We start from the raw sequence: 16,625 nt of genomic DNA on the forward strand, positions 1-16,625 counted from the left end.
ATATTCATTGTAAGGATTGTTGAAAAGGGCGTAAGCAAAAATGGATTGGATAATTTAATTATTTATTCATCGTTATGAGATCATCGGTTTATGTCATCCTAAATAAGTTAAAAAAACAAAATATTCCATTAAATTCTAAGCAATTTATTGAGAGCATTTGTGTTTTGATTCGTTTCAGTTTACCACTATAGTGAAGTTTGGATGCTTTTAAACGATAGATTTTCTCTACTATGTAGTCTGTAGACAACAGATAATACGCAAGACGGTTGATCGTTACTTTTGAACATAATACAAATTGTTTGCTATTAAATACACTCGATGCGGCATTTTGAGCTACAAATCTATAATCTTTCTTTATCTCTTAGTAACATTTTTCGTAAAGACTATTCCTGACTACTGAAAAATCAACACCTGTGATATGTCTTGGAATACTTTCAGTTTCGCAGGAAATCTCAAACATAAACTTTCGCACAACACTAGCCTTTCCGCAGGAACACATCCGAACCGGTCCGGTTCTTAGTTCGGTTCTTTGGAAATTCCTGGCATCAAATAGGTAACCATTGTTCCCTTGCCTTTTACGTTGATCGTCCCCCGGCAGGTCAGATTGTAACCTTTGTCCTTGACGATTTCGAATATATCCTCCGTCACCTGAATGTGATCCATCACACCGGTCGAATCCATACGGGAGGCCACATTTACGGCATTACCCCAGATGTCATACTGCGGTTTACGCGTCCCAATCACTCCAGCCACCACCGGACCGATGTTAATTCCTATCCAATTAAAAATTCCACAATTAAACATCCATCATCGTTAGCACCCATTACTCATACCTATTCTCATCCTAAAATTATTAAAGGAATGCTCATTGACGTCGGTAATTTTCTGAAACAATTCCAGTGCGTAGTCCAACATGGCGACCACGTGGCCCGATTCGGCCGTATCGGAACTGCCCAGCGTTAGCCCGGATGCGGCCATATAGGTCGATCCGGTCGTTTTAATTTTCTCCACATGGTGAAACCGTTCCTGGGCGAGCAGCTCGTCGAAGTCGACGATGATTTCGTTCAGCAGCCGCAGACACTCGACCCCTTCGTTGTTACCCTCTAGTTCGATGTAAAACTCGGAAAAGTTTGGAATGGAAGCGAACATCACGCACGCCTTGTCGCACTGTTCGTGGTAGATTTCCTGGAAGAAAAAGAAAAAAGCCCCGACCCCGGTAGTGTGAGGTTCTATTTTCGCTTTAACTCATAACTGAACTAACCTCGATGTTTTTCTCCCGCCGCAGAAAATGGTCGGCCACGTGCACCGGCAGGATGTTGGCCAGCAGCTTCCGGTTGTACGCCTGCAGGTGCTCCATGTCCTCCTTCTCCTCGGTGGCCTGCAGCTTCCAGATGTAATCCAAGCGGCGGGTAATTTCGGTCTGCTGGCTGTGCATGATTTGGCCAATCACAAACACCACCAAAAACGCCACATCGATCAGAAACCGTTCGGTGGTCAGGAACCTAGCCAATGAATAGAAATGAAAAGAAACAAAAAAAACGCAGGAAGTAGAGTAGATTGTGCATGAAATTAGAAATAATTATACACTTTTTTGTGGGGTTTTAATTAAACGCTCTTAACGACGGCTTCTTATCAGTTTATTTCTGCTGCTGCCGCCCCAGCCATAAATAGAAATCTAAGATAATTAATTAAAATCACGGCAGGGCTTTTTACCTTTTAAACCGCATTTTGTTTTTGCTGCAGAGCGTTACTGAGAGTAAATGAAACGTCCGTTTTTGTACTTACCAAGGTTCACAGTGGCGGTCGAAAATAAGCGCTAAAACGACGATGGAAGCTACATAACAGACCAGGATTGCCACCAGTAGGATGATTTTGAACAGAATCTTAATGAACTGATGGACCGCACAGGTCAGTAAGGCAAGTAAGGTTAGAAGTAGAAGAATCTGCGAATGAAAACAAGCGACATTAACATTCATTGTTCGAAATTTTCAGGGAAAACTTGAATAACTTACATTGAAAATTTTAGATTCTTTACAGTTATTAGGCCGTACTATAAAATATTCATTTGATAGCGATAGGTAGAAAATGAAAGTCTGCTTGAAAGGGGAACAAAAATTAATATTCTTGTGAAAAAAACAAAACAAGCATCGACACTTACCAGTTTGTAGTAAGACAAACATATCACAGTAACAACAACGCATAGCGATATCACTTGTGCAACCTCCCGGTGCCCGTGGATCTTCTGAGATATCACACGGAAGAAATTGGAGATATTCTAGAAAAAAAGATGTGAAAAATTAACCAAAAATTTAATTTGGTTTGCCTCGAAACAGTAATGTTGATCGATAAAATTATATTATTATTGATATGTTTAAAATCGATCTGATGATAGCAATGTAACAGTTGTTGTTGCCATGACCATACCTACTGACAGAAGTACACACGGACGGTTTGTACGATGTTTTCCATATCCTATGAACTCGGTTTACAGTCTTCGACTTCGGTGTAGGAAAGAACTATGCCATATTTTTTTGTATATTTGCAAATAATCCTTGTTAAGTTTGCTAATGGTAGCAAATTCGGTACTCGTTTTTAAAATAGCATGTTCATGCTCAGAGTTTCATGACTAGTTTTGAACAAACTGTCTTTAGATATCTTTCGGAGAGCAAAAAATGGTCTCGATACAAAATAATTATCCAAGTAACAACTTTGCTGAACAAGAATGCGTGAAAATTGGATAAATTGGTGACTATTGGGCAGAACAATTGCATATTGGGAAGATTCATGTCCTTCGCCATTACCTTGACTTTATTGGCGGTATACCATTCCATGACCTTTGTACCGTAATGGCACGATTACGAATCCGACCAAAACAGCACGAACAACCGTGTTGCCTCTCGAAAGACAGCAAACGATTTTCCATGCACTCACTTACGTGAATTGGTAAGTAGGAGTGATAAAAATTTCAAAATGATTGTTGGGAAAAGATTCTTGAGACAGCACGTTATTTCTTATTGTGGAAACTTATCAGATTTTTGCATACAGATCAATACTGATGCCGGCTAACAAAGTCCGAACGCTTGTTTTAGTAGGATGGGTTCAGCACTTGTTGCTACTGACGGATTTCATGCCAACTCGACCAAAGTTTGGCACGACTCTTTCAAAATTCAATGAAACTTTGTGTGTGTAGGGAGTTCATGTAAATAAGCAACTTTGCATACTTAGTTTTTCCAAAATTGCTCTAGACTAACTTAGGAAACTATAGGACCTACAAAAAGATGATCTATAGGTCACTTTTAGAAATTATTCTGAATTTTCATGAAAGAATACTGAAAAATTTAAAAATTAATTTCTACACTGAAGAAAAAGCATTTTAAAAACTAAAAATCAATTTCCCAAAAGAACGCTCAGAAATTGATGAAATTTTTTTTGAAAATAGATGATACAAATAGCCTACAAATCTTCCATATATCGTAAGATGGTCATACTGAAGGGAAAAAAGCTTTCTTAACAAAAACTTTTTTAAGTGCTTACCGGGAAAAAAGATATTTCAGAATTTCCAAAGTTATAGCACCTGCAAACAAATGATGCATAATTATCTATCTTCAGAAAAAAATTCATCAATTTCTGAGCGTTCTTTTGGGAAATTAATTTTTAATTTTTAAAATGCTTTTTTTTCAGTGTAGAAATTAGTTTTTAAATTTTTCAGTATACTTTTATGAAAATTTAGAATATTTTCTAAAAGTCACCCATAGATAATTTTTTTCCAGATCCTACAGTTTTCGAGTTATATTTTTTATTAAAAAAAAGAGAAAAAAATTGCGCCCTTTCCAAAAGTTAGTCTAGAGCAATTTTGGAAAAACTAAGCATGCAAAGTTGCTTATTTACATGAACTCTTTACACACACAAAGTTTCATTGAGTTCTGAGCGGGTGCTGCCATCTCCATAGACGAGTTGGCGTGAAATCCGTCTACTGAAGACCAGGGACTAGGGTGATCTGTTGACGAAAGAAACGTGTGGATTCTGTATGGACTCAATGAACCATCGACTGACTCGGATATTAATTCTAAAAAACACACATCCAGCAGAGGCATTCCGCGACCGTGTATAGACTAAAAACCAAATGGCTTCTCATACCTTTACCGGCTCCCCATATAGGTGATGCATGGGAACGCACAATGCGCTCCGTTAAGCAGGCTATGTTGGGTTAACAGCGACATTACAATATCTACCATTGGACTCGATACAGTTCTTAACGACCTCTGTCCTCCTACTTGCGCTTTTTCATGCCCAAATTCGTATTCAAATGGTTCCGTGCACGTCAGTATTTGACCAAGTTATCCCTAATGACAATGCTCAGATTATTTGTCCAATAATCCGTTGATCGAGCGTATTCCTTCTCAACAGTCTTCGAGGGTTGAAGCACCCAAGTCTGCCATCTTAGCTTTAGTGCCATGACACCACGTCTCTTAATTCCGACTACAGACGCTTACTGTGATGAGAAGACGATTTCCCGATGTCCCAGTTTGCAGTAGAATCATTGTAAAGAGCCATTATCGGACGTTGAAGGCCGGCAAGGCTATTCCTCGTACACAAAGTTAGCATTCACATGACTGTCACCTTCCCTTTCAGCATAGTGGAGATCACCCAGCCAGCATTTTCATATGTATAAAAAAGGTAAAAATCAGCATTACGTTCAGATATACATGCTAAATAAACCGTATTTCATGCGCAAAATTGGCATATCCGACGTATTTTGGAGGTGATATACGTGATTACGAATAATTTTGAGCGTTACGACTATATAAGTATTTATATACGATAATATCCGATTAAGCGCGAGTCGCTCCGTACTACTCTACGATTTTGTACTGAAAATCGTATGTATGTCAGTCATTATCATTATATACGACAGAAAATCAACTTGATCCCACTTTATCCAGCTTTAGTTACGATTTCGAGTTTGTTAGGAGATATTTAAGATAGTTTTCGTACATTGATATACGAGTTGGCGCTAGGTGGGTACTATCTCCACTTCTTGTGGATGGGGAACTGAAACGGAATTCAGTAATCTGTAGTAGAGCCAACATCAACACCAACTGAATTGCATCTGGAAACATAATATCCGGGAGACGCTGCCTATGATGGAGTAGAAGACTATAGAGCAATAGTGGTTGTTTATGTTTCGAAGATTTCAGTACCGTAAACTGAATTGACTCACCCTAGAAGGGGTTGCGGCCAAAATTTGGTCGACTTAGATTTAACGCTTGTTTGGAGATTGGAAACTTGATACCTAGAATGCTCGAACTCTCCGTGAACCGGGACGAGCTGGCTATTGCTTGCTCGAGAACTACATCGACTCGGAATGGAGATCGCTGCTATACAGGAAGTTCGATGGCCAAATTTCGGAGAAAGGGAGTTCCGTGCAGTAGATCCTACTGCAGGCATTTCTTTCAAGTACCACATCTACTACAGTGGCGGTAGAAAAGCAGAATATGGTGTCGGTTTCGTAGTGTTGGGAAAGTAAAAACAACAAGTCATCCGGTGGAGGCCCGTAGATGACCGTATATGTGTGTTAAGAATTAAGAGCAAATTTTTCAACTACAGCTTAATCAACGTCTATGCACCGACAAACGATAAATCCGATGATACCGATGATACCATAGGTTCTACGGCAGGCTCGAGAGAACCTATGGAGAGTGCCCAAGACGTGACGTAAAAATCATTATCGGAGATGTAAATGTGAAGATCGGAAGAGAGGAATTCTTTCGTCCAGTCATTGGAAAACGTAGCCTTCATCTGTCGACCAATAATAACGGTCTGAGGCTCATAAATTTTGCCGCGGCCAGAGGAATGGCCATCTGTAGCACCTACTTTTCACTTTTGAAACGTTTGGGAAACACACCTGGAGGCATACAAATGGAGACTTTAGCTTTCAGATCGATCATGTCTTGAATGACGGTCGACCCTTTTCGAATGTTAGAGATTTAAGGTCTTTTCCAAACCAAATATCGACTCTGTCTACTATTTCGTAGTGTGTAAGATTCGCGCAAGGCTGTCGAACACGGCGAAGGCTCGCACTGAGAGGATGCTGCATTTCAACTTTCAGCGATTGACGGCAGATGGCGTGGCAGTGGAGTACGCTAGCAAGCTTGACCAACGAATCGCAGAACAGCAGGAGAAGGAGAAGATATAAATGGGCTGTGGAGGAACATCCATGGTGCCATCCAAACAGCAGCGAGAGAGGTGGTAGGCACGACGCGTAGAAGACAGCGTAACAGCTGGTTTGATGCCGAATGCCAGAGAGTGACAGATGAAAAGAACCAAGCCAGGCCAGGCCAGCTGAAACTGTTAGCGGAGTCTTTCGACGGCGAGTACGCTGTACGCAGCGAAAATAGTTACGCTGATTTGTGCGACGTTAGGTGGATCCAAATCATGCGTTAGAATACCGGGTGAGACCTCAGCCGCCTTCGTGACGTTGGAAGAGCAAGCGTGGAAAGAAACTGAACTATCAACACGAAGTCCCACATGCTTCTTGGCTTTGCGGATGACATCAATATCGTCGGAATCAACCGTAGAGCAGTGTAAGAGGCCTTCAGGCGGCGAGATTGGGGCTTACCAAACAGGGCTGGCGCTTCCCTTAAGCAAAACAAGCAGTTGCTTGGAGCGCCACTTTGAGAGGGCGCCATTTCGGTTACTTGATAAAGATCGGTATATTAGATAAATAAGTTATCAATAAAATAACGGTTGTAAATAAATAACGATTAGCATAATTTTAGATTTGTTGGTACAAGTTTCTCCTCCTCCTCTAGCAACATAATGCCAGGCTTGCTTACTTTTATTATTATTAAATCAACGGGCTCGAAATAGCCCTAATCATTGTCGATGGTTACATAAAAATACAGTCAAGTGAGCAAAATACAATTACAAAAACAATTTAAACATAAGTCTACATCACTCGGGGTTTACTGCTCCCGAAAAAAAGGTTGCAAAGCTTCTGCCAAGTATTCGACGCGACAGATCGAATAATGATGACACTTAATTAAAAGCTCGCTGCAAGCCGCTGATAACGCCATTCATAGAGTAATTAGTGCGACGAACTGGTAGTCTCAGCATTGCACTTACTTACTTAGTTGACTTGTCGTCCTAAGATAATCCCTGATAAACAAAATTTCTCCAATTTACTCGGTTGTGGGTTACTGCTCTCCAATTCCTTGGGCACCGCATACTTCTCGCCAAATCTCGCTTCAACTGGTCTAACCATCTTGCTCGCTGCGCTCCTAGTCGTCTTCCTACTGGATATGAAGCGAACGCTATCTTTGCAGAGTAGTTGTCCGGCATTCTTGCAACATGTCCTGCCCATCGTATTCATCCAGCTTTAGTCAACTTTTGAATGCTGGGTTCACAATAGAGCTGTGCTAGTTCATGGTCCTCCTGAAGCATTAGCCACGTTTCACGCCCGTAAAGAATAATCGGTCTAATAAGCGTCATGTATCAGGATGCACTTTGTACGGGGGCTTAGCCTGTTTGTCCGTTATTGATTGTGAAGCCAATATTAAGCACGACTTCCACTGACAATACGCCGTCGAATCTAACGGCTGATGTCATTGTCTGCCGTTACCAGTAAGCCTACTTCTAACTCATCTTCGTCGATCGTTACATTACTGCCCAAGCGGCGTCGGTCGGCCTCGAATCTGCCGGCCAACATTTACTTTGGTTTAAACGTATTTGCTTTTTACCCAATCTTTACTTGGTGCTTTATTCTGGTGTACTGTTCAGTCACCACCACAATAGTTCTGCCGATAATATCCGATGACATGGATATTGTATATCGTTCAGCTAAGCAGACGAATTGACTGGATTTGTTGAAGGTCGTGCTCCATGTTTTGATATCCGTTTGGTTCATAACACCTTGTAGTGCTATGTTGACCAGCAGCTAGTTATGAGAGACCATCACCTTGGTGAAGCCCTCTGTGTGATTCGAATGAACTAGACAATCTAGCCGAGATCCGATCACTGCACTGTATACCGTCCATTGTAGATTGACTCAGTTTGATGAGTTTCTGCGGAAGCTACACTTGCCGAATACTTTCCATAGCTCTTTTCGGTCGATGGTATCATATGCGGCTTTAAAGTCAACGAACTAACGATGCGTGGGAACTCTGTAATCGCGGCCCTTTTGGAGGAAGTGCCAAGGTCGCTCGTGCCGTATCAAGAAGTTCTCTCCGCTGTACTCGTTCCTGGGCTGTTCATCGTTAATTCATTGAGTGTTTCGAAAAATCCGTATGAATCTTACTTACTTTTTACGACTAAATTTTGGGGGCGCCATTTTAAGGGTTTGCGTTGAGCGACAAATGGGCTAGCGCCGGCCCTGCCACCAAAAAGAAATACATGATTGCTGGCAGGGAATGTGGGAGAACAACTGGAATTGGTGCCGAGTTGGAGTTATATGGGTTACGATATGAAATAGTGGAGAAATTTATATATCCTGGTACACTCGTAACATGGGACAACGATGTAAGCCGTGAAGTGAAACAAATTACAGTCGCGAATCGGGATTTCTACGAATGAATCATGCTGGTATAGTGAAGGTAGTACAACGTGGCAGGTTGCGGTGGGCTGGGCACGTGGCCAGAATGCCCATCGAAAGAGTAGCCAAAACTATTTTCAGCAGAGAACCAGGAAGAGGCCGTAGACTCCGAAGCAGACCCCGCACCCGATGGGTGTGTGCTGTCGAAGACGATGCACTTTCAGTTGGCGTTCGTGAGGATTGGAGAACGACAGCACAGGACCGACAGTACTGGAGGACCATATCAGTTTGCGAGCGGTTGGCCACCAATGGTGTGGAGGTACGACGATATTGATTATCTGGGTAGCTATTGTATGATGTTGTAAAGGCGGGAACATCTGAAGCGATGGATAGAGAGAAATCCGTCATTAAAGAGAAAGTTGTCCACCAAATTGATGACTGCTACGGCTACCTGAAGGGTTACGCGCATCGAACCAGCGAGGAGGACCTGAGAGCGTCAGATCTAAGATTGAGCTCGTGCCTACCACCGGGAGTGGTAGTGAATCTTAAAATCCCGGAGAAAGTACATCTAATCTGGATCCTTGATACTGTAATGGAATTTCTTTCAATGCATTACAAGTAAGAGCCTCGGATCAGCTGACGTCAGCGTTACCGGTCGCTCTAACTCGGTTGCGGCAGTTCGCTCTGGTGGCGGTTTCTAATCTAACGATATTGAAGAAATGTTTCTTCAATTGAAACATCAACGGACTGGTACCGAAACATCCTCATGTACGAAGTAGTTTTTCACAAGTTCTTCATGACAACCGTGTCAGAGCGGGTACGATAATAGCCTGTTATCGATCCCAAGTAACAATCTAATAGCAAATTGGTCTTATTCATTTCTTATAGTAGTTTTATCAGAGCATTTCAAAGTCTGTTAGGTTTTATACTGTTTTTCCTCAAGTGAATTTTATCTTATTTGACTAACATTTCTGAAGTATGACTGAAGGAGACTTGAAGAATCACCCATAAAACTAAATTATCAATAAGTGTAATTCACCTTATAAGGGGTTTTAAAGGATACTTCATTTTTGCTTATAAACGACGCTCCTTAAAACTTAACAATAGTTTTGACAAAAACTTATGACATTCTTCTGCAAGATTCGTTTTCTTAACAATACTGCCATAAAACTCTCTTAAAATCGTATATTCTTGTAAGAGAAATTATACGCTTGAATAAGAACATTCTAACGTAAACAACTAATCTGTCAAAATGGGCGTCAGAACCTGGAGAAAATTGAAGAATACAGATCTTTTAAACGAAAATTAAGCGAAAATCTGTGTAATATTTTGAAAACTCTTTCACATGAACAGATAGCGAAGTCACAAAACAATAAAGATCTCTAACTGAACTGGGGAAGGACAGTGCCGGTAATGATGCATTTGCCAGAGGCGGTGCGGGTTTCCTCTAGAGCTTTTCGTATCAGATCAGAAGTCAGATGCCTTTGTACGGAAAATGTTTGAAGGCACTGAAGCAGTTGAAGCATAAATTTTAAAAACAGTTGTACCGATTGTAAATTAAACGCTTGGAACTGACGTGCAGTCCAAACAGCACAAACAACACGTTACGTCGGTACTTCGTTGATGTTTTCTTTGTTTATACTAGAATGGTTATCTTGCAAAAACTTGGTGCCCTCAAGTAATTCAAACAATTCTTATTCAAGCGCAACTTGTCTTCTTCAAGAATACAATAAGTATTGATGAACTTATCGCGCTCTTGGAAAAATTTTCTTTGTCTTCTGCAAGAAATGTTAGTCTAATAAGCGCTTTCGGGTTGATTTGGATAAAACCATTGAAAAAATGGCGAACAGGGCTATTTTGATTACTTTTGAAATTGTAGGCAATTGCATATGGGCGCTTATAAAGATGGTATTATGCAATACCATTAGCGATCTTATCTTTTTAAATAAATGTTTAGACATATAAAAGCCTTTTTGCCACAATTAGTTAAAAATTTGGTAGCTATCAACTTCTTCATGAAATCATTATTTTTTTTATTAATTTAATTTTTCAATAATCTAGCATAAATAACTGGCGCGTTAAAATTTTCTAACTTTCATGTCACAAAACATCGACAAACCGAGCGTGGTATGAAAAATTTCTCATTTATGAGCAACAAAGCAGCTGCTTTTATCACCATTTTTATTTTCAATTTTCATTTATACCCATTTCGAAATAGCAATATATGTGAATGCTTATAGCTTTTGGCTCTTGGTCAATTTAAAACATTTAAGGCTGTGAAAAGTGTATGATGTCTTGCAAGTGTTCTTTGAAGAGGCAACCATAAAATCATCAACACTTGTGGCGGTTTTCTTTTTGTTTCAAGCGACTCTTGGAAGTCATTATAAAATGATATCGATAAGAATTACAAGTTTTAAAAGGATCTTTGGAAATTTTCCTGAGAACCTTCTTTAGTGTGGGCCTCCCTCGCCTTATAAGGGTTTTATGGCTGTTTTATCGCAGTTTTGTAGAATTACAAGTTTTGAGATCGGTTTTAAGCAGCAAATGCTGGAAACCTCTTCAAGTGCACCTTAAAATTAAAATTGTTACTTGGGATACGTCGTGCTGTAGTAGAAGGCTGTTGGAAACTCTTCTAGACGGAGCAAACCAGCCTCGGTCAACTTCATACCTGACGAGAGAGAGAGAGCCGGCTCCAATAGAGAAATCCCCTTATTGTACGGCTTTTCGGACCAATGCGAAAATGGCACTTAGCCAGATCGTTGCGATGATGTGGGTTACCCAGCTAACACCAACTCGTATCAATGTAGGAAAATTATCGTTAATATCTCCTAACAAACTCGAAATCGTTACTAAAGCTGGATAAAGTAGGACCAAGTTAGTTTTCTATCGTATATAATGATAATAACTGACATACACACGATTTTCAGCACAAAATCGTATAGCAATACGGAGCGACTCGCGCTTAATCGGATATTATCGTAAATAAATACTTATATAATCGTAACGCTCAAAATTATTCGTAATCACGTATAACGCCTCCAAAATAGTACGGATAAGCCAATTTTGCTCATCAAATACGATTTATTAGCATGTATATCTGTACGTATCGCTGATTTTTATCTTTTTTATACATATGAAAATGCTAGCTGTGCACAGCTTATCCGTTAGACTGAACACTTTAAACAACTCTACTGTGTCTCAAATATTGCAGTCCAACTAAAGAAATCCTAAGGCGACGTCGGTTGATGAAATTGAACGCTCTCCAGTATTGTCAGCGCAATTGTTGCATCAGCTTTTCAGCAATATCTGGGAATCCACAACATTTTCTATGTATTATACGCAGGCCATCTTAGTAAAAGTGTCTAAGGAAGGAGATACGGCCATACTGAATAGCAATCAAGCGAGTGCGGTTTGATCCATGATGCACGATTTTTATACAGTAGCAATTCCACTGTAAAACATCGGATGAGCCCCTCAGCTCAACCTATGAATCAATTGTCAAAGCATAGAATCGCTGCAACGAGAGGCCATTTCTCTGTCTAGTCTTGCAAGAATATCCAACTTGTTAAACACAGGATATTCTTGCAAGCGAGCTTCGAATCGGCCAATCCTAAAGTCCAGAAGGTCCTTAACAGTTAGACTAGAGTTGTTGAACAGACCACCAACCTCCACTACGTGGAGTAGAATATACACTAAGCACTATCGAGGGACAAGCTTATAGGGAACAATTTTGATGGCTTGCTTTAGTTGCTAGGCAATAACAAGAGGGTTGTTCGGCCAGGCTTTCAACATCTTAATAAAGCCTCAATAATAATTAACTCATGAGGTCTATTTTGAAAGAACAGGTCCTTCTCTTTTAGGAAGTGCAAGACTTATAGAAAAAAGAACTAAGAATTTAAAAATGTTATTTCCTAAAAAAAATTCCTTTGAAACAACTTTATACTTACTGTATCTTCTCGCGAGAAGACAGGAACACAAGACACTAGTAGAGCGATGGTTAGGAAGCCATACACCCAGTAGCTATATTGGTCCCTGAAACAAAACAAAAGAAGATCACTTTATTAGTTACAGTCCAGGCATGCAAAATTTCTATCTTACATTGAGAATATTAGCACCTGGATCGACATGATCCCGAAGAATATTATAATACTGCAGTAGAAGTACACATTCAGCATCGGATCCGGCTCGCGGCAGTACTTCCGTTCGATGTCCTCCTTGATGAAGGTGAGATGAAAACGCTTACAGTGATCCAGCCGAAGCCTATCGATCGACCGGGCGTCGATCGCCTTAATTAGATACTCGTTAACCTCCTCTTCGGTACTCTTCGGTTCCTGCTTATCGTTGAAACCCATCTTAGACCAGTGTCCCATCATCCGCAGTTCCTTGGAAATGTTTCCATTGACGGATGATGACTGCTTGGACATGGTATGCTGCAAAGGAGTAAAATGTTTTTAGAATAATTTCACCGGCCAAATAATTTCTTAAAAGTTTACCGCTCTGTATGATTCCTTAGGAACTATCAGATAAGTTTGAATTTGATGATCTTTCAGGTAGTTGTTTCTTTCGGCTCCCTTCCCTTCTTCAACCTCATAATGGTCACCCAACGAGTTCAGTGTTTCCTTCGTGATGTGAACCCTTCCGGGAACACCTCCACTTTCCATGTAGTTTGCCAATGTCACATCATTAGACCACACATCGAACTGCCACTTCCGTAAGCCCAGCACACCGCAGTGCACCCGCCCCGTGTGGATACCCACTCGCATGTTCACATTTACTGCCATCACCTCTCTCACCAGCGCGATCGCATCAATCATATCCAGGCCCATCTCGACAGCACACATCGCGTGGTCGGGTCTCGCTTCCGGCAATCCGGAAACACAATAGTAGCAATCGCCTAGCAGTTTGATGCGCAAACAGTGATGCTCCTGTGCCAGTCGATCGAACCTCGCGAACAGTTCGTTCAGCAACCGAACCAACTCTTCGGCGGTACATTGGTCCGACAGGCTGGTGAAACCGCAAATATCCGCAAACAAGATACTAACGTTCTCGTGCCGCTGGATGTAGATCTTGTGAAATTGGGCTTCCTCGCGCGGTTGTCCGGCGATGTCGTTCTTCATTTCCATTGCCACGTGCCGTGGCAGCACCGACAGGAGCAGTTGCTCTTGCTTTTGATTTTCCCGCTGGATTCGAAGCCGCGCTTCGACACACTGTCGCGTTTCCATGAATGCGTTTCGCTGGGATTTCTCCTTCGGCCAGTGCAGCAGAATTCCGGTGGCGTTGGTGCAGGCCAGCGTAATTAGGTCGGCGTACAGCTGATTGGGTGAAAACGAAAAAGGACAATTTTTAGCTGATTCGATGATAAGCTTTGAACGGTACTCACCACATCATGATCGTCGGTATCGTTCATGTGGAATGTTAGCAGGACGTGTGACAGGGACAGCAAAGTGCCACCCACGACCGCCTCCCGCAACCGAATCGGGAGCATCGTGTAGATGATGTAAATCGCAATCACGGTGCAGCCTCCGGATGAGGTGAATTTTCTGCAAATTTACAACGTGGAAACGAATTAATCAAAAAGTAATCGAAATCAAGCCTTTCATGTTGTTTTTTGTTGATTTACAACATATTTCGGTCCGTAAATAATCGACAATACGAACATGTTATTATTTAATTCAAACGATGACACTAGCCGGAAATGCTGGATAAAATGCAAGTCCATTTTATCCAGCAATTGTTGCAAAAACACCCCTTAGGGTGCGAAAACAAACAAATTTGGCGATTCAATTTACCATTTCCTCGGCATTTATTTGTTTCCATTTTTTTCCGGAACACATGCCAGAGGTTTTATCTAACGTACTGTGAACCAAACTCTGATTGCCCAGCAGGTGGAATACATTTACGCTTTCCGACTGGTTGATTCGGTACCTTCCTGCATGTTTCCCCGCATTCGATTTTTTTTTCGTCGCCCGCAGAGAATAATACCGGGCGAAGCAAAAAAATATAGCATTTCGTGTAACAAAAAAACCAAAGTTTTTTGCGAGAGCTAGCCCTAGCTTCATTTCAGAAGGATGATCTGCGAAATATTTTATTAGGCAATTCAATAAAATATTTCTGCTTTTCAACTATGTTGTACTCGGAAGGACAATCGACTTTATAGTTGTTTCGGCTGTGAGTAAACTTTGTCATAATAATTATGAGTCTATCAAACGTGATTTTCTAACGCACTGCTAACAATATTTAACAACAAACTTAAACAAAGAAGCTATGAACAATGCACAAGAAACTTTCCTGTCTGACATTTAAATAAAAGTTCAACTTTGTTTTCCTAGCAAACTTACGCACAAAATAAGTACCTCTACTGACAAACATTGCTGAGGTTAAGCGCAGTCTTCCTCAAGAAATATGACGTCGTGACCTACTACGAAACAACAAACAGCAAAATATTATATTAAATTTCAAAAGAAAAGAACTTTCCCATTTTGCTTCCTGCTCTTTAACGCGCACCTGAACGATGGCAGTGCGCCGGTGAGTGGCTGAATCTGACAGTCTGACATATGATAAAATTCTCATGGATCTGATAGGTAACCTCGGCGAATGTACAAAGAAGCAAGAAGGCAAACACGAAATTTAATTAAAATCAACGGCTTAATCCGCTGAGCGAAAATATGCTTAACAATTCAATTAATGGAACGAACGAACGGTAAGCTTTTGCACGCCCGGTATGTTCGAAAATAAAACATTATTGTTCCAAGAATGTTTCCGGCTTCGCCGATTGGTTGGCAGGGACCGGTTTCACCTGTCCGTTTTCTGTTATCTTTATGTGGTACAATGTCAAATAGTCAAGTGCGTTTCGATGCTACTTTTTAAGCGACCGCATTTTATAATTTCAGTGAAATCTATGGAAAAACCACAAAAGCTCGCGAATAATCGTAGAAAGGACAATTCCAAAAATCATATCACTGCCGGCTGTGAAAAGCACCGCACGGGCAAATATAATTTTAATTAGCGAACAAGCGTTGGGGCCCGGCTATTATGTACGGTATGATCCACTTTGTTATTCCAGCCACAATACTACATGATGATATTATTATGTTGTTGTTAAACAATTTCCCACATTAAAACACCAGTGAAGTGTTGTTTGTAAATTCAATTAATAAGTATGATTGAAATGCTAGAGGCGCTACATTTTCGCATAACATAATAACGCCATTAAAAACCTGTACTATTAGGTGCACAGCCTACTGTGAGTAGGATTGGTGATTTTCTGTTGTCTAACGTTTCGGCTTAAGATTCTGGCATTTTTCAAGATAAGCATTTTCAATGTCTATGAACTAAATCGGCTCGTAGTTCCACAAAATACCTTCCGCTTGTAAAATTTTCATTGTTTGAGTTCTAAAATGAATATTTTTACATATTTGCAATTGCATTGATACTTAATTCTATTATATATGCAGGGTGGCACTATTTTGTGGTCACCGATGTTGTTTCGCCTTAACCTTAACATTTTTAAACTCATGCGTTTTGCGTACATTAATATGTATTTTAACCTCACGTACCTCAAATGACGCTCTTTACAAAAATGTGAAGAAATTCTTATCAAGCGGTAGTGATCAGACTAAAAGAAAATGACTTTCAAACGAAAACATAGCACGCGTTGTGAATGATATTCTCAAGAAACCGAAAATATGGTATCCACACCGCGTGTTCCAACTGGGAAGATAATGCATCTATTTTTTAATTTGTTTCAGAAATTTGATAGATTTTCCGAGGGTTTCCTGTCAAATTTTCGCAACGTATTGAAAAACGACAACATTTTGTTTGGGCCTTAACTGTGACCACTTTGCCGCCTATTCTGAAATTGGACTTCGGACGTTGGACGTGTCCTTCGGACAAGGTTTATTATGTTCCTCTAGTGATTTTCAGGAGGAATTTCATAAAACTGTTAATAAAACTACGAGCCTTCTGATGACCGCTATGAAACTTTCTTTCGACTAAGAGGCCCACTGTTCAGAATGTTTTTATAACCTCTTGAAGAGTCAGGTGATAAGCTCAAGTAGGTTTATTACGCTCTGCTGAAAGCAACAATAAAACCAAT

At 40.6% G+C, this 16,625-nt stretch overlaps 1 protein-coding gene across 1 annotated transcript in view; it reads right to left on the bottom strand.

Moving 5' to 3' along the window:
* Positions 1-516: 516 nt before the first annotated feature.
* LOC128739495 (adenylate cyclase type 6) overlaps positions 517-16,625 on the bottom strand; it is a 131,191-nt gene continuing 115,082 nt past the window's right edge. The window contains exons 8-17 of the mRNA XM_053834989.1: positions 13,911-14,070; positions 13,024-13,842; positions 12,629-12,960; positions 12,478-12,562; positions 2,159-2,275; positions 2,013-2,093; positions 1,786-1,943; positions 1,262-1,502; positions 834-1,185; positions 517-773 (exon numbers count right to left, since the gene is read on the bottom strand). Coding sequence (XP_053690964.1) covers positions 517-773; positions 834-1,185; positions 1,262-1,502; positions 1,786-1,943; positions 2,013-2,093; positions 2,159-2,275; positions 12,478-12,562; positions 12,629-12,960; positions 13,024-13,842; positions 13,911-14,070 — 2,602 coding nt within the window. The remainder of the gene's footprint in view (positions 774-833; positions 1,186-1,261; positions 1,503-1,785; positions 1,944-2,012; positions 2,094-2,158; positions 2,276-12,477; positions 12,563-12,628; positions 12,961-13,023; positions 13,843-13,910; positions 14,071-16,625) is intronic.

This window comes from Sabethes cyaneus, chromosome 3, assembly GCF_943734655.1.
Source record: "Sabethes cyaneus chromosome 3, idSabCyanKW18_F2, whole genome shotgun sequence".
Taxonomy (NCBI): domain Eukaryota; kingdom Metazoa; phylum Arthropoda; class Insecta; order Diptera; family Culicidae; genus Sabethes; species Sabethes cyaneus.